Raw genomic sequence first — 25,320 nt, 5'->3', positions numbered from 1 at the left:
AGGCAGCCCCAGCATCACCGCAGGTCTGTGCTGCCACCTGGTGGCCATTTGGAGAAACAGAGCTGGACCTGGCCCAGGAGAGTGGGGGGCTGTGGTTTGGCTGCAGAGGCCGGGAGACTTAAGGGAAGGATGTGGGAAGCCCCGGGAAGGAGTCTGGGGGACCATGACGCCCAAATGCCACCATCAGGGGATACCCCAGGGCCTGTACTCTTAGGCACTTTTGTGCAAGCTCTGATGCCCCAAATCCAGGACAGCTATGTGGACCTAGCCCGCTGTTCAGACTATAAAACTGTCCCCTCCCAGGGTGGCCAAAGAGCCGAAGGAGTTGCTCAAGGATTCAGAGAGCTCAGAGACCTGGGATGCATTAACAGAGGCACAAGCATTCACAGCAGGGAGGGGACAGGCACCTGCCAAGCTTAGCCCACTCGGCTCCTGAGGCCCTCCCAGGCCCCTGCCCATGGACACCCACACCCAGAGAGGCCTGGGAGTCATTGGAGGGCACAGGTGAGTCACCCTAGAGAAGAAGATATTGGGAAGGGTGCAGGGCCACTATCTCCTCTGTGTGGACCTGGCCTCAAGCAGGGATCAGGAGTGGGTTTGTCACACGGGGATCCAGAGGGCAAGGTGTGGCTTTTCACCCCAGTTGACAGATGAAGAAACTGAAGCCAGAGAAGCATCGTGCTCTTTCCCAGGGGACCGTGCCTACCCCAAGGTCTCAGAACAGCGCAAGGAGGGAGCCTCGGCCTTCTGTCCCCTTCTCTCCACTTTGTCCCTTTCCACGTCTCCACCACAGCCCAGGGGACCCCTTCACCTCTGTCCCCCTGTCCCACTAAGAATCTCCAGGACCCACAGCAGCTCAGGTGGGAACGAGTGAGGGGGATGCCACGGTGGTTCCAGGTCCCCCCACAAGGTGGCGCACAGAGCTCTCCTGTGCCTTTGGTTCCATTGGCCAGATCCCCGCCTGATGGATAAAGGTGGCCTGAGGCTGCTCTTTCTGTATCTCGGCCCAGTGCGGTGGCACCGAGGGGTGAGCCGGCGGCCTGGGTCTTATCCAGGCCCCTCTGCAGGTTCAACCTGAGGGTCAGCAGCCTGCTCCCCTCTGACCACCAGCTTCTCATCCGTCAAACGGGCTGGGAACACCTGCCTTCCGGGGGCAGGTGGGGATTGACAGGCCAGGCCCGAGTCTGGCCAGCTTGACATCATCTCTAGTGGCCCTGAGGCTCCCCCAGTGACTCACCTCTCTTCGCCAGGAGCAGGGGACCATGCCCCAGTACTGTCTTTGGCAGGAATGAAGGGTCTCCTGGGGTCCTGGTCCTGCTCTCCTCTCAGCCGCAGAGGGTCCTCCCCTCCTCCCTCACCTCGTCCTCTGCCCCTCCCCGTCCCCGCTCACCTTGGCTGCAGGGGGTGCCCAGGGACCCTGGGGCTGAAGGACGATAAGATCAGGCCCAGAGCAGGTGTGTGGCAGCTGGGCCCGGAAGCGGTGCAGAAGCGTGTTCAGGACGCTGGACTCGTTGACGCTGACGAGAGAGGCCAGGTCCTCGGCCTGGTCCAGCTCGGGGGGGTTAGCCTGCAAGCCGGCACAAGGGCTGGTCTCCTGGGCCTCCACAGCAGCACCAACACACACGCGTGCATGCACACACACACACACACACACACACACACACACACAGTGGGCCTGTCCTTGGAAGCCACATGCCAAGGCCTGACCAGAACTCAGGACATGAGGATGATGGAGAGACAGTGGCACAACAGGGCCACCCCTTCTACAGGACACATAGAGTCGTACAAGAGGGGCAGCCCCCCTCCCCGGTCTGTCCTTCCCACACTCTGCTCTGGGAGAGCAGACGCTCCCAGAGACCCTGCAAAGCCCAGAGTACATTCGGTGTCCAGAGCGTCTACTGCTCTTTCCTCCTTTTCTAGATCTTACTGGACACCTCTGGGTGTCTCTGTGGCGCCCAGGGAAGGAGATCCATGGCCAAACACCTCCTTTACCTGATAGGCCATGGTTCCTTGATCCCTTGCAGATACACCCACATCCCTAGAAGAAATATTGATGCCCAATATAGATAGGCCAAGGAACCTAGGCTACAGTTCAAATTTAACTGAGCTCCCTGGCAGCCAGAGTGCAAAAGGAAAGAGGCTCTGCAGCATGGCTTGCCACGTCCATAAAATGAAAAGCAACCTGTTTCTTGGGTCAGTCAGAACTCTCAGTGCCAAGGCCTGACAGAGGTGCTTCTTGAAGTTTTCTCATAAAGGGGACACCAGGGGACAGAGTCACTCACCCCATGCACTCTAGTCCCAGCAGCAGACCAGTGCGTTCCGTAGGGGCCATCCTACAGCTTTCTCAGGGACTCAAGCCAAAGTGGCATCTACAAGGACATCTGCTGCAGGGACGGGGGTGAGGGTGCAGAGCAGGCCAGGAGGGGACAGGAGACTCACCCTGTGCACATGCTCCTCATCCACCTCCGTGACGGTTTGGTCAGCGTCGAGGCAAAGTCGTACCCTTCCCGCGGGCAGGTCGGCTGTTCCCTCATCTGGCTTGAGCACCGTGGCTGGTGGAGAGCCCAGAGGGAGGACAGGAGGGACACGAAGGAGAGGACATGAGGGGGAGGGAGGGGAGGAGAGCATGCGTGAGCCAGGCCAGCTACAGCGTGGCTCAGGCCAGGCCAGGAAGGGCGACCTGCTCTCCCCTTGGGTCTGTCCGCATGGAGGGCACTGAACTGTGACCCCAAGCCCTCTAAAGACAGGGGCTGAGGCTGACTTGCAGTAGTGCCAGGAACAGAGCAGGCACCCCGAGGGTTGGGTGAACTGGACATCTCACCCCTAGACCTGGGATGGCAGAGACTGGCACTTCCCCTTGGGGTTCCCTGGCAGACATTGCTAATCAATCACTGTCCCTGGCCTGCCCTGACGGCAACTCGGAACCACTTCTTAGTAGAGCGCGATCATGGGCCACAGCTCATCTCTGCCAGCTGCTCCTAGACCCTCAGTTCCTGTGGGACACCGTAGGAACCAGCCCGATTTGTGGCATTAAACCCATTAATTAATTATCAAGGCTCCGATGTCTTTGATAACAGCACTCAGCAGGCCAGCTCCCCAGGGTGAGGTGACCATCGGCTATTCCCACTGCCTCAAAGGCCATGTGTGCCCTTGCCAGTCTCTGCTGCACCCTAAGGATAACCAGGGCCTCCACAATGACAACCACCAGCAGCGAAGGGCACAAGAAGAGAGGACTAGAGCACCCCCCGCAACAACACCCCTCATTACCAAGAGTAAATCCGTCCTTCTGAACCAGCCAGACTTTCTCTGCCTGGTACCATCTGTCCTCAGGAGCCTGGGAGCAAAAGATCGCACGGGTTAAATCAGCAAAGTGACAGCAGTCCTGCCTCCCAAGCCTAGACACCCGTCAGGGACAGTTGCCCACAGTGTGGTCTGAGACCATGAAGGGAATCAGAATCACCATGCAGACTCTGGGGCCCTGGCCTTGGCCTTTTGAACAATGGGAACCCCCAAGATGCCGGAGATATGCATCTCAGCCAAGATGCTATTTTGGGCACCTCAACTGTCAGACCTGCTGGGTGACAGGTGAGTAAACCGAGCCCCGCCTGCGATGGAGGGAGATTTGCAGATTGAGAACCTTCTCTCCCAGAGCAGAATTCCAACCCAGGGAACCCCAAGACCCTTGCCAGCCAAGAAGTGCCACCCTTCCTCTGGGTGCCCCAGGACTCCCACCCTCCCCGGTTCCCTGTGCTGTCCCCTGTCCACCTCCGCACTCCCCCAGGGCAGCTTCTTCCCGCCGCCTCCCACCCGGGGTGCGCCCCAGCACCTGGTCTGAGTCTCCGCTCTGGCCTCCTCTGCTGTCCTCCTGCAGGGCTGTCCCCTCCTCAGGCTGCGTCTGCCTGACCCCCGGGGTCTCCGCAGGCCCTGGGCTTCCGTCCAGCTGCCGCAGCCCAGGCCGGTCCTCGTCCTGGGCTCCTGTGGCGCAGGGCTCATGCGCTCTGCCTTGCGGCGCGTCCTCCTTTCCGGCTGCCGCCAGCAACGGCCCCTCTGCAGCCACCTCCTCTGGGGCTCCGCCTGCCCCCCGGGCCTCCTCGGGCCTGGCGCAGGGCTCACCTGTCCGCCCAGGTGCGCCTGCCGCCTCCGGCTCCCCGGGAGCGCCCCCTGGCGGCCGCAGGCTGCCCTGCGCTGTGCCTCCTTCCGGCTCCTCGCTGCCCGCCCTGAGGCCACCTCCTTTGTCCTTCTTGCTCTGGGGACCACCCCACTTACTCTTTCTGCCCAGGGAACCGCCCCATTTTCTCACTTGGACTCGAGGCCCAGAGGGCTTCCCTTCAGTCTCCACGTCCTTGGGCAGACCCCCCTTCTCGTTCTTGCTTGGGGGATCCCCTCCCTCCTTCTCCACCGCCTCTGGCTGCCCCCCATCACCTGCCCCTTGGGTTTGGGGCCTGGTCCTCTGCTCCTCTTTGCCCTGGGGCTCACCCCCTTTTAGCCCTTTGGTCTGGGGTCCCCTGCCCCCCTTCTTGCCTTCTGATCCTTGGCCTGGGTCCCCAAGACCCCCAGTCCGGGTCTTCTCAGGCTTGGAAGTCAAGTCCTCAGTGGGGACCTGGGACCCAGAGGGACTCCCTGGGGTCTCCCCTGGCTTTTCGCCCCCGGGGTCTGTGACTGCGGGTGGTGTCTTGCAAGCGGGGGGATCACGGGGCTGGGTCCTCTGCTCTGGCTGGGCTGCTCCCGGGTCCAGCCTGGCCACCATCAGCAGCACATCGCCCCCCAGCACACCCCTCCTGAAGGGCAGGCTCTTCTTGGCTGGGGTCGCCGTGGGGCCCGGCTCCTGGGGCTTCTCGCCATTGATGCTGGTCATCAGTGCAGGGGCAGTGCCGCCGGCCCCCTGGCTCTCCTTGCCCGGAATGCTTGTGCCCTGGGGAGGGGCAGACTGGCTGTCCTGGGGAATCTGTTGGCTTCCAGATTTTGTGCCCCTGTTGGTCTTGCTGTTTGGTGGACTGGTGGGAACTTCTGGGGTCTAGGAAGAGACCACCACCATGCTTAGCTGCTCACTGACCCTCCTCTGGGTGCTTCCCGACTCCCACCCTTCCCAAAGTTTGTCTGTCCTTTACACCTTCATCCACCCACTCATCCCCCCTGAGCTTCTCATGCACCTCCAAGGCCCAGGGGGCACCATGACGGGCAGTGAGGCTTGGCCCACAGCCTCAAGGACAAGAGACAGAGTGGGAGGAGAGAGGATCCCAACAGAACCAAGTTCAACCCCAGGCTCTGCCTCTCCCTAGCTGTGAAGCCTTGGGTAAATGGCTTCCCTTCTCTGAACTTGTTGACTTTTCAACAAACCAAGGATCTTAAAGGCCTGCTTTGCAGGGCAGGTGGGACAATTTGTGATAACACACAAAAACTGAGCCAAGCGCATAGTATGTCTTCAGTGACTATAGCAGGCACCTCTGCGGCTATTGTTATTGGTATTGTTATTTATGCCTTGGTGCTTCCTGCTGGGCCAGAAGGGGATCAGGGAAAGGACTCGGGTCCTGTCATTAAGGATCTGTTCTCATTCCTGGCTCCAATATTCTCCTGCTGGGTGACCACAGATGGCACCATGGGTTCTCACTGAGCCCTGCCTCTGCACACGGAGACCTGGGGGCTGCTCCACCCTTGTGTCTATACCACAGTCTTGCAGATGCCTGAGCCTGGGCACGGGGGCTCTCACCCTCCCCTGGCATGCACACGTGCTGGGATCATGTTGACCCCACCTCAGAGCCTCCCCTGTGTCTCCTTTCCCAGGCCCAGTCTCTCTCATGGGCCACTGCCCAGCCTCTGATCTGAGCTCTCTTCTATTGGCCACCAATCATTTTAAACCTGATCAAAAGATTTTGACAGCTGCCCACAGCCTACAGGAGAATCATCCAAACCGTGATCAGACATCCAGATCCTCGGTGAGATGCCCCCAACTGTCCCTGTCCAAGCTTTGGCTGCTCTGGGCACCTCTAACCAACCCAGTGGCTTCCCTGCCTCCACATGGGCCCATGCTGCACTCAGGCCCCGAAGCTCTGCTCCTCTCCACCGCGGCCCCAGCCTTCAGCTTTTATACCCAGCTCAAATGTCACCCCTTGGGAAATCCATTGCCTGAAGCCCTCAACTCGAAGTTGTCTCACACATCCACAAAGTCCCAGAGCCTGTCACAGTAGTGCCCACGTTCTGCACCCCATTTTAGTTTATCCACGTGTCTTTCCTGTTTTCGGGGTCCATGCTGCCAAAGCACAGACTCCATCTTTGTGTGGTGATAATAACAGGATTAGGAGCAGCACATGCAGCCCTTTCATAACAGGCCCTCCATCGCCATGACCCAATGTCCTACTGGACCCCCATAAGGACCCACTGACAGGTTCTGCACTTTGCCCCATTATACAGACAAAGATGCAGACATGAAGATATCCAGTGGCCCCAGATACAGAGTGGGATTGCAAACCCAGGTCTCTGGACTCCAACTCCACACACCACATTACCTTCCTTGTTTTGTTCTAAGGCTCTTTGGAATCTCCTTGGGAGCTTTAGGAAATGCACATGATTTGTCCCCAAGCCCACAAACCCCAAGGTGGCCTGTCAGGGTTTTGGCTCCCGGGATGATCCCAATGTGTAACCAGAGCCAAGGGCCATATCTCTGGTACGGAGTGGCTCCGCCTGACCTTCCGGGGCCAGCAGGACATCAGCTCCGAATGGGGGCTGGCTGCTCTTGGCAGGCCGCACCACTGTCTGCACTGTTTTTGAAAAGTGAATCACTGCCTTATTTTTAACCAGCTGCTACGGGTGACCATAGACAGCGACATGGAGACGTGCCAAACGGGAGAGCCAGCCCTGGCTGTGCCCCCTGCACACACACACATGTGAATTCTCCTCCTTAGGATTTTATAGTCACGAAAGCTCCGAGTCCCCTGCACCCCACTTAGCATTTGAAGGAAACAGCACCTCTGTGGTCACTGGCCAGGGGGAAAGTCCCAACACATCTATTTTATAGACGAGGAAACCGAGGCCAAAGGATGGGAGGACTTTGGCCTGGACTTTATGACATGAAGGGGCAGGAGCCTGAACCCAGGTCTCCGTGACATGCCACCGAGGTCTGTCATTGTTCCAGGGATTCCTGGCCTATCTTTGCCCCTCACTGGTGGGTGACTGGGGGGGATCGGGTCACTTCTTCAAGCCTTGTTTTCCCTTCCTGCAAAGTGGGGATGGGTTCCAATGACCGACTCCCTGCAGGACTGTGTGAGGAGCAGAGGGACAGCTGGGCCAGGTCAGGGGGAGCGGATGCAGATCATTTACTGGTCGGGACAAAAAAAAAATCGAACTGGCCAGAGCCAGCCAGGGCTTGCAGCCTCGCTGGGACCTGTTCTCAAGGCCCCTGCTTGGACATCTTGGCCTGTGGTGCCACCACCTGTCCTGGCCTGAGGCTGCCCATCTCCTGTCTTGGCTCTCAGTCTCCACCAGCTCAGCAGGGGCAACTAATCCCCTGTCTCAGCTCAGTTCTGTTCCTTTACTTGCTCCCAGGGACGCCACCAGGAATGTCACCAGGGCCTGTGGACTTTCAGGGCCCCACACTGGCCACCCCCTTCACCAGGCCAGCCTTTCCCCAGATGGCTCCTGAGAGCAGAGAACACAGACTCATGCCCTCAGTCTTCACCTCTGATGAATGGGTCTGATCCCATCCACCCCACTGCTGTGTGGGGTCCCTGCTGCACCCGTGAGCAGCCAAGTGAGCATCATTTCGTGACAAACAGCACACAGTGACTCTTATCATGATCTTGCAACTGCCCTGCCTTAAGTCAGGCAGGGGTGGGGACAGAGCCTCTCCTCCCTGCTGTGCTCCCGCACAAAGTCTTGACGGGGGCGTCTCCACAGCTGCTGCTGTTCAGGATGTCTCTGACACAGCAAAGCCACGGTGATGGACAGGCCTGGTCAGCCAAACAGGCTGGAGCAGAGTGGGAGGCGGAGCCCCGATGGCCCGGGACTGCCTGACCTGATCACCGCAGCATTCGCCTTGGCCTCAAGGGGGCGCTGGAGAGACGCCCTGCCCCCAACGCGGCCTTTGAGCTACATGGGGTTCCACGGTGGCTTCACCCCAGCACCTGCTCAGAACCACCAAAGGACTGAGCGGACGGCAGCCGATAACAACCGACGCCCGCCAGGGCAGGGTCCTGAGTCCTAACGTGGCCACGCACTGACCCCTTAATTATTCGGTGGTGGCTATTTCAAGGAACTTGGGGGAGCATGGCAGCCACAGGACACTGCGGGCCTTGGGGTTATGCGCACTTGCTACCATATTTTAACACCCACACAGCCAGACCTGCGAGCACCGACCGAATTCTCTTTTCTGCTGACACTAAACCCACTGTGCATCTTAGTCCGTGTCTAGTTCCTCCTATTTGCAAAAGTCAGAATAAAATAATCCCCCTCATCATAGATCAACAGACCACTCATTCGTTCCTTCATTCATTCAACAACCATTTGTTGAGTAATCGCTAGGAGACAGGTTCAAGATAAGTCACGAGATCCAGCCATGGCCGTGGTTTCCATAATAAAGCAGACATAGGGAACAGTGGAAATCAGAGGAAGGAGGGCGATAGAACGTCCAGATGCACCAACTGGGATGGGTTGAGAAGGTTGCAGAGGAGCTCGACCCACCAAGTTCAAGAAAAGACGTCCCTCAAAGTGGGGGCGGCCGGAGCAAAGGCAGACTGGCCAGCGAGCGACTCAGTCGATGACCAGAGGGTGGGTGTGTAGGAACGGCCTCTGTGCCCTGGCAAGGCCACTTACCTCTCGTTCTGGGGAGGCCAGCGCCGCCTGCTTCCTGCGCCTGGCTTCCTTGGACTCTTTCTCCGTCTCGCGGACCAGTTGCCTGATGAAGCCCCCCGGGATGACGGAGAAGAGGGGAGGGGGCGAGGACGGCGGAGGACTCTTGTCCTCTTCCCGGATCTGTGTTGCAGAAGCAGGGAAGGAAGACCCAGTGAGCCCACCGGCAGGCTGAGGTCGCCAGGGCGCCTGGGCCGGGAGGAGGAGAAGAGCAAGAGCGAGGGGACGGGCAAAGTAGGTGGCACTCCGCGGGAGCTGGGGGACCTGGGACAGAGCATGACGGGGACACGGAGCAGCAGAACCAGTCGGTGGGTCTCCTCCTGACTCTGGGCCACAGACGTCAGGTTCCCTTCCGTGGCTGGGCACAGACCCTTCCCTGGGAGGACCACGCAGAAAGGAGCTTCTAGGGATTTCCAAGGGGATGGGTCCCCAGGATCCACCCGCGCTCTCCTGCCCACCGCTTGGAGTTAATATAGTACTTGCTCACTTAGTAATCACTCCCTGTGTGCTGGGAACAGGGCAGCGTGGGGAGGCCCAGCTGCCTTGGTGTACACAGTCAGCCCCTGTGTCCTTGGATCCTGCATCCCATCCCTAGACGGGACCAACCGTGGGTGGAAAGTGTTCAAGGAAAACCATGGCGTCAACCCCTGCAGGCTAGGACTCACCAATGACTTAACAGCTATTGGGGGAGTGGGGTACCAGGGAGTGAACTCAGGCGCATAATCACTGAGTACATTCCCAGCCCCTTTTTATTTTTAATTTTGAGATAGTCTTACTGAGTTGTTTAGGGCTTTTCTAAATTGCTGAAGCTGGCCTTGAACTTGAGATCCTCCTGCCTCAGCCTCCCCAACCGGTAGGATAACAGGCATGCGCAGCTGCACCCAGCAATATAACAACGTTTGCATTAACTATGCAGGACGTTATCTGCAAATATGACACCGTTTTATATAACGGACCGGATTATCTGCAGACTTTGATGACTGCAAGGGTCCTGTACCTAGTTCCTGTGGACTCTCAGGAGCCCCTGTGCAGGACCCAACCCCGTGGCTGCAGCCCTCTGCACTGACCTCTCTGTCTGCTTGGTGGTCCTTAAACCAGGACCCAGGCAGCCAGGGACTCCCCAGCACTGGATCCTAAAATGGGTCACCTGGACACCAGCAATTTTGGCCTAGAAATGGAGCCAGACCAGAGCCGGCTGGACGTGCTTGTAGCTGAGATTCCCTACTGGCCACAGTGACCTTGGGGGCTGAGACCTGGAACTCGCTGTGGCCAGCTGGGGTGTGTCTTTACCCTCTTCACTGTCACCCCCACAAGAAAGAAAAAAATCAGCAGCGCTTTCTAGGGAAGAGCCACAGGTGGCTTAAAATAAACTCATTATCAAGGTCCTCTGTGCCCGCCTGGTGACGCGGGCTCTGCAGCCCAGCTGATAAGGGGATCCAAAGGGGTAGGAGACAAAGAGGCAAAGCAGAGCCTGGGGACACGGTGGTGGTGACCCCAGAGCAAGGGCAGACAAGCTGGGGTCCCACCCACCCCACTCTTCTCTGTCCCTCCGGATGCAACCAGGACCCACTCGATGCGCCGAGGTGAACCCAATCCTAGCGTCCACTTCTGCTGTCCCCCACTCGCTCCTAGAACTACGCCCAGGTCAGACTGTGGGGCAGGGCACAGCCAGCAGGCAGCCAGAGGAGGCCTCCGCCCCACCTGCCGTCTGCCCCCAGTGGTCAGATCCCAAGCGCAGGAGGGCCCTTCCTGAGACCTGGGGAAGCAGCTACAGGGAAGAAAGAACTAACTAGAAGGGAGTCGTGTCCTGTTTTCCATGGTGACGAGGCGGGGGCCATGGTCTGTCTCTGCCCCCGACACCCCGCTCCTCCACTCCCCTCCCCCAGGGCTCATCAGGACACAAGGGAGTGAGGTGGACAGCTGGTCACCCTGGCTGCCCAGCCTCCCCCAAGGAACAGGGTGGACAGGCAGCCGTGGGAGGAGCCAAGGGCAGGGCCCAATGCCCCGCTGGGTCAGGAAGGCCTTGGCTAAGCAAGCTGGCTGGCGGTGATGGGAAGCAGGATGACATGTCACAGGCAGAACTGGATGTGACCCCCCACCCGAGGAGGGAAGGGCTGGCTTGGGCCACTCAGATTTGTCCTCCAGGACTAGAGTTGGCCCCTGAAGCCCCAGTCCCAGCCCCAGGCACCACTTTCCTTCTGCTCCCACAAGGCGAGGCGTGATGAGATGGCCATGCTGAGGCAGCCCTGCTGGGGTGGTGAGGCGATGAGCTGGTGAGCCGAGATGGCGCTCCCGCCAGACAGCACGGAATGAGGCTCTAGGGACACACGTAGCACATGAGATGGGTGGACACAGGCCTGGCACAGAGACACAGCGGGAGAGAAGAGAGAGATGGTTAGACCTGGGCACAGTCCCATCCCACTGCCACCAACCAATGCCATAAATCATGACCAGATGGGGATGGGACAAGCAGGGACAGCTACTGCCCTTCACTCCTGCCAGGAGTATTGTCAGCAAGGAGGCCACTGGCCATGGAGGGCACAGCACCCCGCACCCGCTTCCTCTCGGCTCCAGACTTGAACTTTACACAGTCAGGAAAAACACACAATTATCCACAGGAATCTCAGCAGCTTTTGAGAGAAGACCTGCAGGACTGAGTCCCCTCCGAATGATTTCAATGACAATTTTACTGATAAAACTTCAGGAACCGGGCTCCAGGGGACTTTCCAGGTGCTGGAAGTCTGAGTGATGATTTCTGAATCTCCACACGGAAAGCTCACGCCAGCTGCCGCGAAGACTGGCCCCTGAGGCTGAGGACTGGGCTCAGTGGTAGAGCCCTTGCCTAACCTGAGTGAGGCCCTGGGTCTGGTCCCAGCCACACATACACACACATACACAACACACACACCACACACACACCACACACCACACACACCACACACACACCACACACACCACACACATCACACACCACACACACCACACATACCACACCACACACACCACACCACACACACCACACACACCACACACCACACACACACCACACACCACACACACCACACACCACACACCACACACACCACACCACACACCACATACCACACACACACCACACACACCACACACACCACACACACCACACACACCACACACCACACCACACACACCACACACACACACCACACTATACACGCACACCACACACACACACCACACACACCACACCACACACCACACACCACACACACACAAACACACACCACACACACACCACACACACCACACACACCACACACCACACCACACACACCACACACACACACCACACTATACACGCACACCACACACACACCACACATACACCATACACACACCACACACACCACACACACCACACCACACACCACATACCACACCACACCACACACCACACACACCACACACACACCACACACACCACACACACACACACCACACACACCACACCACACACACGACACACACACACACCATACACACCAGACACACACCACACACACCACACACACACACCACACTATACACACACACCACACACACACCACACATACACCACACACACACCACACACACCACACACACCACACCACACACCACATACCACACCACACCACACACCACACACACCACACACACACCACACACACCACACACACACCACACCACACACATGACACACACACACACCACACACACCACACACACACCACACACACACCACACCACACACACGACACACACACACACCATACACACCAGACACACACCACACACACCACACACACACCACACACACATCACACCACACACACGACACACACACACACCACACACCACACACACCACACACACCACACACACACCACACCACACACACCACACATACACCACACACACCACACATACACCACACACACCACACATACACCATACACACACCACACACACCACACCATACACACACACCACACACACACCACACACACCACACATACACCACACCATACACACACACCACACACATCACACACACCACACACACTCCTCACAGACTGCACATCTTCCTCTATGTAAATTATCTCAATTTCCAAAGACAATAAAACACCAGGAGGGCCCCGCCCCTTCCACAGGCCCACTGTCCCTCAAGGGAGCGGCTGACTCCTGGCACCATGGACGGGGGTTTCTCTTTTGAAGGGGTGTCTGGTTGTGTACTTTGATCACACAATTAGGGCAGGATCCATAGCTCCCAGCTGGCCCCTGGCTTTGGGAAAGGATTTAATCATCCAATTGAGACCCTTAAAAATATTAATTGTTTTGGTCCCCAAAAGCTCTAGTCTCTAAAGAACTTGAGGAAGTCATCTGAAACCAGGAATGTTCATCACTGTGATGTCTACGTCATTGAGAAAGATAACAGTGTGGGCAGCCAGAGGGTGTCAAATACCATCAAGGACATCCCCCATTTTTTTTTTTTTTTGTACTGGGGATTGATTGAACCAGGGGCGTTTAACCACTGAGCCACGTCCCAGCCCTGTTTTGTGTTTTATTTAGAGACAGGGTCTCACGGAGTTGCTCAGCACCTCACCATTGCTGAGGCTGGCTTTGACCTCGCGATCGCGATCCTCCTGCCTCAGCCTCCCCAGCTGCTGGGATGACAGGTGTGCACCACCACACCCAGCAGGTGTTCTTTTTGACGTGTGTTTTTCAATTTTATTAATTGCTTCATTCTAATTATACATAACATGGGATTTAAAGCAGCTTTATTAGACTTACTTTATCTGCCATATTCACAATGTACAATTCAATGATTTTTTTCCCCTTTATTTCGATGGAGGTGGGGTGGAGGGTGAACCCTGGGCCCTGCACTTGCTCTACCACTGAGCCACGTCCCCGGGGAATTTAGATGATCTGTAATAAATCTACGGTTCTGCGGCTCACACCACCACCCAGCTCTAGAACATTCTCAGCACGCCATGAACAACGCTCATGCCCACTTACAGTCACTAGCTGTTTACACCGCGTCCCGGGGACCCTCCATCTCCTTCTGTCCTGTATTTGCGCTCAGTGGAAGGACACAGCACTGGCTCCCCCATATCTGGCTTTGCAGTTCCCAACTCCCGTGCCTTATCCTGCCCTCAGGGCTCCCTTCCTCTCTGCTGGGAGGCGGCTCCATTCATGCGAAGACCACCAGTTGCTGGGTACTTATTTGGGCTGTTTTCACTTTGGGGTGTCTTAAATAACGTCGTGACCAACAGTTCCACACGTGTGTTTTCATTTCTCTTGGAGATTCCTAGGAGTGGAATTCCATGGATTCCATGGTGAATTTGTGTTTGATTTTTTCCAAGAAGTTGTCGAGCTCTTTTCCAAAGTGGTATCCGGTTTCCTACTGACCTCCCCGTGTGTGGGGGAAGCTTTGTGGTGTCACAGTGAGGGGTGCTCACCTTAGCTTGTACAGTGAAGAAGGCAGATGCCCTGGTTGGGTAGGGTTTAAGTGTGTCCCCCAAGGGTTCCTGTGTTTGAGTCCTGACTGTATTGAGAGAGGGGACCTTTAAGAGGCGGAGCTTGGAGGGAGGTGGTTGGGTCATGGGAGGCGTGCCCAGAGGGTTGATTGCAAGCCTGGCCTCTCCCCTTTCTCTGGCTTCCCTCCCCCATGTGATACCATTCACCAGGTGGTCCACAGCAGAGTCAAGCTAGTGCCAGCATCATGCCCTTGAGCATCCCAAACTTTGAGTAAATAAGCCTCTTTCCTTCCCACATTAACCAGCCTCAGATTTTTTAAATTATAGTAATGAAAAATGGACTGCAATATCAGAGTATAACATTATGTACATGAAAACTGTCCAAAATGGCAGGACACAGTGGCTCACGCCTGTCATCCCAGCTGCTTGGGAGGCTGAGGCAGGAGGATCTCAAGTTTAAAGCCAGCCTCAGCAACTTACAGAGGCCCTAAGCAACGGAGCAGGACCCTTTCTCAAAATTTTTGTTTGTTTGGTTGTTTGTTTTTTAAAGGGGGCTGGGGGTGTGGCTCAGTGGAAAAGCCCCCCTAGTTTCAGTCCCTGGTACCCAAAAAACAAAAAACCGTCCACAATGGGCAAATAACCAAGCCCTCCACATAGAAGATCAACCGGAAGAAGTGCCCCACGGTCTTCGTGGCGGTGCCTTGAGTCCCCCTGGACCCCTCGCTGCTCTTGCTGGAAGATGCCCTGCCGTCCCCAGCTGTCACGGCCACACTGACCCATCTCTCCCAGGCCTGACTGACAGCTCAGGGGCTGCAGCAGGTGGGGGCGGAGCCCGGGGCCCCGCCCAGCTCCCAGCGGCTCTCTCTGGCCCTGAGGTCAGCGGTGCCCTTTGGTAGCTCGACGTCGCTCACGGGAGCAGTTGACACCCCTGAAGTTGGCACCTCTCACAAAACGGGGCTTTGACCCGAGGAGCGGCTGCCCACCGGCCGCCAGCCCCCGTCCCTGGCAGAGTCCAGCCGGCCTCCGCCGCGGCCTCGCGGGGACATCTCAGCTGTGACCAGGGCCATGCCCGAGGGCGAGACCCGGACACGTCGGACGCAGACAGCTCAGGGGACACAGCCGAGCCCCCAGCACGAAGATGCAGGATGAGGCCGCAGGGTGGGAGGAGGAGGCAAAAGGCGTGTCCCCCCCTGTCCCTCCGGGGACACTGGAGAAGCCCCCAGTGACTCACAGGCCACCGCCGGCGGAGCCAGGTTATGAATAGGCCTGACGTGTGGGTGACGTGGCTGTGCTGGCTCCGTCCCCTCCCCTGCTGCCAGACCCACTGGCCGCCAAGAGTCACCCCCAGTGGAGGCTCCAGGGGGAGTCCTGCCCTGATGGAGGCTGCAGCCGCCCCTGCACGGGTCACTAAGCCGGTTACCACAGGGCACCGGGCTCCCTGGGCCGCCCCCGGCTCCGCGCCAGCCCCACTGACCCGGGGCCCAGAGCCAGCGCGCACAGACTTCGCCCAGCTGTAATTTAAGCAAGTGGCCTTATCACCATGGGCCCTTCCAGCCTGCAGCCCCCGCCGGCCTCACCAGCTGCCATCTCAAGGCCAGGAGGAGGCCGGGGACGTGGAATTCTCACTGAAGGTCTCAGCCTCCCGTGGGGGTGAGGGAGGCTGGCACTGCCCCGAGGCTAGAGATGGCTGGAGACCATTCTCCATGTGTCCATGCCGATCTGAACCTCTGGGCGGCCCTCCAGGCAGACTTGCTGCCCCCAACTCCAGCCCCACAAGGCCACTGTCTGCACCTGTCCCATAAATAAGTACCCAAGTCTTTGTGGTGACCCATAGGGCCCCTTAAGACCACCTGTTCTGCCTGGCAGGGTGGCAAACACCTGTCATCCCAGCTGCTCAGGAGGCTGAGGTAGGAGGATGGTGAGTTCAAAGCCAGCCTCAACAAATGTGAGGAGATAAGCAACTCAGTGAGACCCTGACTCTAATAAAATACAAAATAGGGCTGGGGGTGTGGCTCAGTGGTGGAGTACCCCTGAGCTCAATCCCCAGTACAGCCCCTCCCAAAGGCAAAAGAAACCCCCTTGTCCAAACAACCATCCTCTTCCATCCTCCAGGATGGAACCCTCTGAGTACACCCTTCCAGGTAGATTTGCACCTCAGGGCCTTTGCATATGATGTTCCTTCTGCCTTAAATGCTTTTCGTTCTGCACATCTCATAAACCTATAACCCTCCATTTAAATTGGAGCATAGCCTCCCATCCCACTCCTCTCCCCTTCAGAGTCAGAATTTCTGTCTTCACTTTTTTTACTTGACAAAATACTTGTTAAATGGATGAGTGAGTGGATGAATGAATGACTAGGGCCATGCTGGGAGGGGTTTCTGACATCCCGCAGTGCTGTGTTCACACAGGGGACACACGATCATGGCCCTGGTTTACCTCCTGGGAGACCCTGGGAAGTCTCGGAGCCTTGGTTTGTTCAGCTGTGAAATGGGGACACACACATTTGAAGCAGGAGTCCCTGGTAACTTCTCTCCATCATCTTTTCATTTCCACTTATGATGAATGTGACCCAGAGACTCCAGCCCAGGCCCCAGCACCCGGGGACTCTCTGACACTTAGGGAGAACCAAGATACCTCCTGACCCCTAACCCGCCCCAGAACCCTGAAGTTCCCACTGAACCTAGAATCTAACTATATGCAGCTCTCTTGGCCATCTATCCTCACCACGGTGCCACAAGGTTGGCATTATTCCCACACAGCACACAGCAGCTCAGAGAGGCTAAGGCCCTTGCCTGGGTCACCCAGCAAGAAGGTTGAGGAGAGAGCTGCCTCTAGATGCATCTGACTCCCTGGGTGGAGGCCAAGTCCCTGTCACAGCTCCACATCAGCCATGTAAGAGACCACCAAGCTGGTGGGGCCAGCTGAGGGCTCACAGGAGCCCTCTATCCAGTGGCAAGAAGTGGGACGCCGAGAGGTGGCTCAAGGGGGTAACGCATCGAGGGGGCACTTACTTTGCACCTGTTTGGTTTTTGATGGCCGCACTGGTACTGCAGGTGGGTTGACTGGGGATCAGTGAGGTCAACTCACTCAAGGCCACAAGGAGGAGGGGAGAGGACCCAGATGCCTCAATTCCTGTTCCTTGGCCACCACTCTGAGGTCCTTGCCCCCCACCACGTGAAAGGGAGGAGGTAAGGAAAGAAGAGCCAGGGATCACAGTGGCCCCCAGGCATTCTGTGTGCTGGGAACAGGAGGGGATGATGTCGCAAGTTACCCCATCCCAGGACACACAGGTAGAGGGAGGGGACATAGCCAGGAGAAGGTGGGCTACTTCTGGGACACAGATGGTCTGACTTCAGAGGCTGCGCCTAGGCCACCGCAGCAGGCTGGTCTCCCGGCTCACCTTCCACTTGTCCCTGCACGCAGTAGCCCACACCACCCTCCTCCACCGTCTGCCCAGGTCCCTGCACTCCACTCCATCAGACACTTAGGGGAGGTCACTGTGCATCCTCTGTCCTTTCCATCTCAGCTTGGAATCCCATCCTGCCCACAGAGGCCTCGGGCACAGGGGGAGATGCTCCACCCAGATGAGGGGGCTGCCTGAGCCCTGCTGTCTCTGGAGGTCCCACGGGATTTAGCCAGGCACGCCGAGCAGAGAGGATGCCAGGGGCTTGCAGGCGCCCCCTTGAGCCCCTGGCTCTTCACTTTGCGGGATGCATCATCCTCCCGTCCTGCCCTGCGCCTGCAGGGTTGGCCCACGTGGGTCCTCCCTGCACCATCCTGGCGGTCCCCTGACTGGTTCAACTAATGGAACCCTGCATCACAGGGGACCACAGGGACGTAGCCCAGCTCTCCCCTGGGGGACGGCCAAGGGTGGACAGCCCCCTCTACCAAAGGCCACTCCGGACAGCCCTCCCCACTCCCCCGTCCCTCCCAGCAGCTCCTCCTAGTACGACCCCAGGGTGCTGCCCTGTCCCTTAAGGGAGGCTCGGCAATTTTTTTGTGCAAAGAGCCAGATGGTGGCCCTCTGGAGCACCTAGGGCTGGGAGCCCGTGGGCCACAAGTGCTCTGTCGGCCCTTGTAGCTCAAGAGCAGCTCTGCACGGTGTGGGAATGAGCAGGCTTGTGAATGGGCGCAACCTGATTTTTACACCAGGGGAGAGTGGCATAGGCCGGCGGGCTGTCCCTTGCTGGCCCTGGCCTCAATGGCTACATCACAGCCTGCTTCCACGTGGATACCATTAGACGCCCTCCTGTGCGCTCCTCCGATGGCCCACTGGAGCGATCCCTCTGCACCCTGCAGGAGCCCCGCGCCCAGGAGGAGGAGGCCAGGAGAGGCACCACCTCCACCCGCTCCCTCCCAGTCTGAGCCAAGCTGTGCTCCTCCATCCCCCACCGCAAGGCCCCCTGAGGTCTCTCCATGAGGTCCCTCTCTTCCTTCCCACCACCGCCAGCCTCCGGGCGCCCAAGGGATTCTGCTGTTCTCTTACCCAACACGCGTCCCTGAGAAGCTCCTATGACACAGGCTCCCAACGCACTGAAAGTGCTATTTTCTGGGAGGACCCAGCTGGACACAGCCAGGGGCAAGGAGACCTCAACTCCCACATCAGCACTGGTAGATGCGCAGTGGCACCTGCAGGGTACTTTGGGACCCACTCTAAGCCCTTGTCCCACCCCATGGCAGTAGAGAGCTGGGGCTGATTATCAGTGTCTGCCCTGGGCGGGCCTGGGGGGGAGGCGCAAGGCCTGTTTGCCACACTCCGGTCACGTGGACAAAGTGACTCCACCCAGCTCACTCAGGCCTGGCCTGATGGCCAAAGAGCCAGACCATGACGAAAAGGGTCTGTGAGCACTTCACCAGGTGGCCTGAGGGCTGGCGCTCCTCAGGCCTGGGGCCATTACGACTTCATTAGAGTGTCCTTTGGCAGCAGGTTGATTAGGTCCCAGGTTGATTAAACTTCCAAATGCTTTGTACACCTGTGGCAAAGCCGATAGGTCCCAATCCTAAATTGTAGAGTAGATGTTTCTTAAGAAAATTACACAGAAAACAGCCTCCCCCAGCACGTTGGCTCTCGCCTCTCCTTATCTGTAGTTGCTGCTGACCTCGGATGGCCTCATGCTCCTTGCTGGACCGTACTGATGGCCACTAGGGCTTCCCATGCACATCAGCTTGACTGACTGGTAGTTGGGGCTGTCTGCAGTGTCAGGATCCTAAGCTATGTCTGGATCCAGCAGGGAAGTGTGCTGTGATACACTAGTGATGTCTGCCCTGGGCGTGGCAATGGTCAGGGGGCACCTGTGCAGAGTATCTGCTATTTCCAGGCTGGTGTTTCTCCCGCCACAAGGAAGTGAGAAGCTGGTCGGACTTTGGCTGGAAGGCTGCCCTGGCTGCTTTTAGGATTTGGGTTTCCAAGGAAGATCTGATGTTTTCATTTATACTGACATGGTAGCCACTAGCCCATGACAGACTAGTTAAGTTTATATTAATTTAAATTAGATTTGAGAATCAGCTTCTCTGCTGTATGAGCCACATTTCAAGTTTCCAATAGCCAAGTAGGATGAGTGGATACCGTGTTAGCACAGGCACAGAGGTTTCTAGAAAGTGCTATTGGGCAGAACTGGACTGGACCAGTGGTTTTCACCAAGTGGATTGTGCCAGTGGACATCTGGCAGGCCCCAGAGACATTCCTGGTTGTCCCAAGTGGACAGAAGTGTTTGGCCCCTCATGGGTCAAGACCCAGGATGCCCCTGAACACCCTGTACACGTACACTGCCCCAGAGAATGCATCCAGCCCCAAATCCCTCTGGTGCCAAGGTGCTCTAGAGTGGTCTTGTCCAGGGCAGAGGAGCATTATGGGAAAGGGGACAACATCATCTTTGCTGTGAGTGACAAATGAGTCTGACATAGAGAGACGTGAGAAAAAGCCAGTCACTGTGAACAGAAAAGAGGAAAAGCAAGCCGTAGCCCCCTCTGATCCTCTTTCCTGCCCCGTACAGCAGGGCAGGACCCCCTTCTCCGTGACCAGTGCAGAGCGTGACCGGCTCTGCTCTCCTCCTCCAGAGCGACACTGCTCCACCCGTTACCCTCGCCTGCGCCACTCGCCACTCGTAAGCGGATGGAAAGTTCCGTCCCAGCAGACACCTCTGAGTCCCACTTTCATTTCTTTCCACACAAACTCACGTCCTGATCTGTAAAATGGGACTAAGGATCCGCAGCGGAGCAGGTGTGTCTGTCTCAGCAGCTCGCCGGGCTGGCTGTCCGCCATGGCGAGGAACCTCAGCCCCATCAGCACCCCAGGAGCAGCTGAGAGCGCTCGGGCGTCATGGGTGGGGATAAATTCCCGAGAGTGAGACCTGCCCTGATGTCCAAGGACTGTGCTTGTGTCCTATGATTCATTTTTATTGCATCTATTCAAACAAGAACTGAGATCAAATCTTTCCTTTCAAGTCTCGGAGCTTGGAAAAGCTTTGGGGGATGGAGATTGGGTCATTAGCTCTACCTTGGGGAGCCCCAGGCTGCTCCCTGAATGCCAGTCTCCAAGGCAGGGACTGGTCTAAGCAGTTACTACAAAGCTGTGTGTCCTTGAGCAAGTTGCCTTCCCTCTGTGTGTTTTGAATGAACCATGGGTAAATAGAGGGGGTTAAATTGGGCAGCACTCAGGAAGCCCTGGGCTTGTCTAAAACCTTCCACCATCTTTCAAAGCACTCGATGCCACTATTTCTAAACATGAGACACGTCATCACCCCCGCAGCTAGCCATCTGCTTAAGGTGGGCCGTGTCCTGTTCCCCTCCACTGAGGGCCAGGCTCCCCAGCACCCAGAGGGCTGTCTTGTAATGGCCGCGCAGAGACAGCCAGAGGCCTGGCTTGCAGCAGCTGGGGGCAGGGAGAGGGGGGTCTCTCTGGCTTGGAGACCTCAGTTCTCGCCGTAGACGATGCGGGAAAGTGCCAGTGGCCTAATCAGACCCTTGAAGGACCCCACCCTGGTAACGTGTCCCCCACTCGTGACAAACTTGATGAGCCACGTGCCACATACCAGGCAGTGAGCGGCCTCACACCAGGGGAAGGCCGCCCGTTTGGGTGGCAACAGAACCACCCGCTGGGCAAACAGGCCCGCTCCCCACGATCAGTCAGTGGGGGGGAGGAGCCAGGATCCCGGGGTGTGGGCCCCCCAGGTGCGTCCAGTGTGGGAGTGGACGGCCCACGCGGGTTCGCACTTCCCTGGCAGGGGCTGGGAGGGAAACCAAGCTCTGAAGAGGCCAGGGATGTGCCCAAGGTCACGGTCAGCGAAGCCCAAGCCCTGCTACTCAAGGTGACCAGACCTGTGTGGGAGTGGACTTCACATCTGGTAATTAGTGACACAGGGTCCCTCCAAAGCAGGGGACCAGGAGACCCCACTCCTCCCCTTCCTTGTCCTCATCTTCCAGGAGTGTCCCCTTCCCCTGCCCCTCCCCCCGCCCCCTCCCCCCGCCCCCTCCCCTCCCCCTCCTCTCCCCCCTCTTCTCCCCCCTCCTCTCCCCCTTCCGCTCCCCCTCTTCTCCCTCCTCCTCCCCCTCCTCCTCTCCCTCCCCTCCCCCTCCCATCCCCTCTCCTCTCCCTCCTCCTCTCCCCCTCCTCTCCCCCTCCTCTCATTCCTCCTCTCCCTCGTCCTCCTCTCCCTCCCCATCCCCCCTCCTCTCCCTCTTCCTCTTCTCCTTCCTCCTCTATCTCCTCGTCTCCCTCCCCCCTCCTCCTCTCCCTTGTCCTCATTTCCCTCCTCCTCTCCCTCCTCCTCTTCTCCTTCCCCCTCTCCCTTCTAGTCTCCCTCCCCCTCCCCCTCCCCTCCCCCTCCCCCTCCCCTCCCCCTCCTTCTCTCCCTTGTCCTCCTCTCCCTCATCCCCTCCCCCTCCTGTCCCTCCTCCCCTCCCCCTCATCTCCCTCCTCCTCTCCCCCTCCTGGCCCTCCTCCTCTCCCTCCTCCTCTTCTCCTTCCCCCTCTCCCTTCTAGTCTCCCTCCCCCTCCCCCTCCCCTCCCCCTCCCCCTCCCCTCCCCCTCCTTCTCTCCCTTGTCCTCCTCTCCCTCATCCCCTCCCCCTCCTGTCCCTCCTCCCCTCCCCCTCATCTCCCTCCTCCTCTCCCCCTCCTGGCCCTCCTCCTCTCCCTCCTCCTCTTCTCCTTCCCCCTCTCCCTTCTAGTCTCCCTCCCCCTCCCCCTCCCCTCCCCTTCCCCCTCCTTCAATCCTTTGTCCTCCTCTCCTTCCTCCCCTCCCCCTCCTCTCCTTCCTCCTCTCCTTCCTCCTCTCCCCTCCTCTCCCTCCTCCTCTCCCTCCTCCTCTTCTCCTTCCTCCTCTCCCTACTAGTCACCCTCCCCCTCTCCCTCCCCCTCTTCTCTCCCTCGACCTCCTTTCCCTCCTCCTCTTCTCCTCCTCTCCCTTCTCCTCTCTGTTGTCCTCCTCTCCCTCTTCCTCTCCCTCCCCTCCCCCTCCTCTCCCTCCCCTCCCCCTCCGCTCCCTCCCCTCCCCCTCCTCTCCCTCCTCCTCTCCCTCCTCCTCTCCCTCGTCCTCCTCCCCCTCCCTCTCCCCTCCTCCCCCTCCTCTCTTTCTCTCTCCCTCTCTCCCCCGGCCTCTGCTCCTTCTTGGGATTCCCCCACACTAAAGCCACACAGCCCTCACCTGCTCCCCCAACACTCAGGGCTCATCACCTGGGACAGGAGAACACCCTTCCCGTTAGCACCCCCAGGAACCGCCATCCCTGTTGGGCACAGAGGCCCGAGGGGACACTCAGCTTTGTAAACTGGGGCACTGAGCAGGTCAGGCCTCTTCTTGGATGGCCACAAACTGAAAGTAACCCCCTAGCTTTCCAGATGCAGCAGGGTGGGAGCCCAGGCCCTGCACCTGTGGATCACAGCCAGGCTGGGCAGCCTGGAGCCCAGGGAGGGCCAAGTGGTCTGTCCCCTCAGCCTTCTCCATGGGGCAGTGGTACGAAGGCAGCAGCCTGAGGCCTGCAGCTGAGAACCTTCAGACTCTTGAGAGGCAGCTTTACCCTGAAGCACAGCCCCCCCACCCCACACCCGTGCCACCACCCAGGCCACTGAGACCTGCAGATCTTCTTCTTTCAGAGAAGAGCCTGGAAATGGGTGGGCCACATCAGACAGCCCCTCTCAGGGAAGCACAAGTGACCTTAAAACCTCTGGCTATGAACCACCAGCCCCTCCCCCACCACGTGCACATCTGAAATTTGAAATTAAAAACCATTAAAATTAAAATTAAAACGGACACTCAGCAGGGTTGGAAGCATGAAGGGCCAGAGCGCGGCTCTCTGACCACACATGGACAATCGGTGGAGCCTGAGTCACCAGCAGCTGAGGCGGACAGAGATGCTGACCTCAGCTGGCCGGGGTTCCGCAGCAGAGGCTGCCCACTGGGGACACTGAGCACATTCTTTAAAAGGATTTTGAAATAACCAGGTTTCCACGATCCACTTAAAGAGTGTCCCCTCGGCCCAGCGCTGGCTGTACAGTTCTTCCATTGAATAGTCCTGTCTTGGAAGTGAGCGACAGAGGTCACCAACCAAGGAACAAAGACCTCAGGATCCCGACAGCAGAAAGGCCCCAAATAGAGCAAAAGGACCAGGCCTCCCATGGCGGCCCCCAGGCACATTCCAGAAACTTAAAAGGCCTCCCCCCTCTCTCTCAAGGTCCCCAGCACCAAACCCAGCCCCTCAGTACCTTGTAGCCACCACGGGATGGGACGCAGGCACCGCTCCGCACGAGGTCTCCCCAGGTAGCCGCGAGGGCCCAGGCACAGGGAAGCAGGGCAGGAGAAGGGTCAGGAGCAGCCCGCTGGCTCCTCACACGCCCTCCCCGGGCGCCTCGGCTCCCCCTCCCTCCCCGGGAGCCAATGTGATCAGCAGCTGCGTCCACAAGTCATTTCTAAAATTAGCCCATGAGCTCCAGGTCTGGCCAGGGGTGGCCGTTGACCAGGCCTCGGAGAGCATGGACATATATGGTGGCATGGAGCAGGGAGGGGACAGCTCGGGACGCAAGCACATTCGCAGCCGTCATGTGTGTCCCAGGACGGGCCACACCCACCTGCTCCTGCCCCTGCCCTTGGGGAGAACCAGAGGCTGCAGAAGGGGCGAGGGAGGAAGCAGCTCCACATTCCCACCAGAGGCTGGAAGGAAGTTTCTGGAAGGAATGCTGGCACCCCCTGGTATGCAGCCAAAGCAGGAAAACATGTCTGTGGGTAGGGAGAGCTCCCCAGGTGGCAGGCCTATTCCAGACAACGGCCCCCAGGTTATAGGTGGGGAAACTGAGGCACGAAGGCTGTGCTGACCCTGGACACTAGGTGCTATGAAACGTGCTTTGCCCTGGGGCTGGAGGAGAAGCTCAGGGGTAGAGCCAGAGCTCAGCAGAAGCCTGGTTCTGTGCTCAAGCCCCAGCACTTAAAACCAGAAGGGCTTCACCCACTGCCTGGAGGGGGAGAGGCAGGGATTCTTCCTTTATATTTTTGGGGAGTGGGGGTTGGGTACGGGATTGCACTCGCCCACTGAGCCCCATCCCCAGCCCTATTCTGTGTTTTATTTAGAGACAGGGTCTCACTGAGTTGCTTAGGGCCTCGCTGTGGCTGAGGCTGGCTTGGAACTCGCCATCCTCCTGCCTCAGCCTCCCGAGCCCCTGGGATGACAGGCATGGCCACTATGCCCGGCAGGGGATGTCAATAGATAAAGCAATGGAGCAATAATTTCCCAGGTGTGCGCTCTCCAGAGTTGGAAGTTCAATGAAACCCTAGGAGAAGTGTCTGGAAATGGCCCTCCATGCAGTGCCCAGGGGATGGCAGAAGGGTCCTGGGCCCCAGGGTACAGTGACATGGGGCATGTTAGGCTGCTCCAGGGACATTGGAGACAACAAGTCCCTGGCATTTTCTCCAGACATTTTTGCCACCCACGCCATGCAACATCGTCCCCTGGGGCTTCTCTGTCCTTGCTTCTTTCATGGCTGTTGGTCTGAG

The 25,320-nt window shown here is 58.1% G+C and overlaps 1 protein-coding gene across 5 annotated transcripts in view; it reads right to left on the bottom strand.

Annotated features, from left to right (window-relative positions):
* The window catches only part of MYO18B (myosin XVIIIB), a 220,050-nt gene extending 195,855 nt beyond the window's left edge, over positions 1-24,195 (bottom strand). For 4 of the 5 annotated variants that reach the window (XM_081282762.1, XM_081282764.1, XM_081282765.1 and 1 more), the window contains exons 1-7: positions 24,039-24,195; positions 11,039-11,198; positions 8,806-8,966; positions 3,827-5,014; positions 3,268-3,334; positions 2,440-2,552; positions 1,391-1,567 (exon numbers count right to left, since the gene is read on the bottom strand). In XM_081282762.1, the coding sequence (XP_081138888.1) occupies positions 1,391-1,567; positions 2,440-2,552; positions 3,268-3,334; positions 3,827-5,014; positions 8,806-8,966; positions 11,039-11,075 (1,743 nt within the window). In that variant the 5' untranslated portion in view covers positions 11,076-11,198; positions 24,039-24,195. The remainder of the gene's footprint in view (positions 1-1,390; positions 1,568-2,439; positions 2,553-3,267; positions 3,335-3,826; positions 5,015-8,805; positions 8,967-11,038; positions 11,199-24,038) is intronic. The other variant, XM_081282766.1, reaches the window with a different exon arrangement.
* Positions 24,196-25,320: the final 1,125 nt, after the last annotated feature.

The sequence above is a fragment of the Spermophilus citellus genome (assembly GCF_964194105.1).
Source record: "Spermophilus citellus genome assembly, chromosome: 3".
NCBI classification, from domain to species: domain Eukaryota; kingdom Metazoa; phylum Chordata; class Mammalia; order Rodentia; family Sciuridae; genus Spermophilus; species Spermophilus citellus.
Note: the sequence above shows the minus strand (reverse complement) of the source record. Positions and strands in the feature narration are given on the sequence as shown.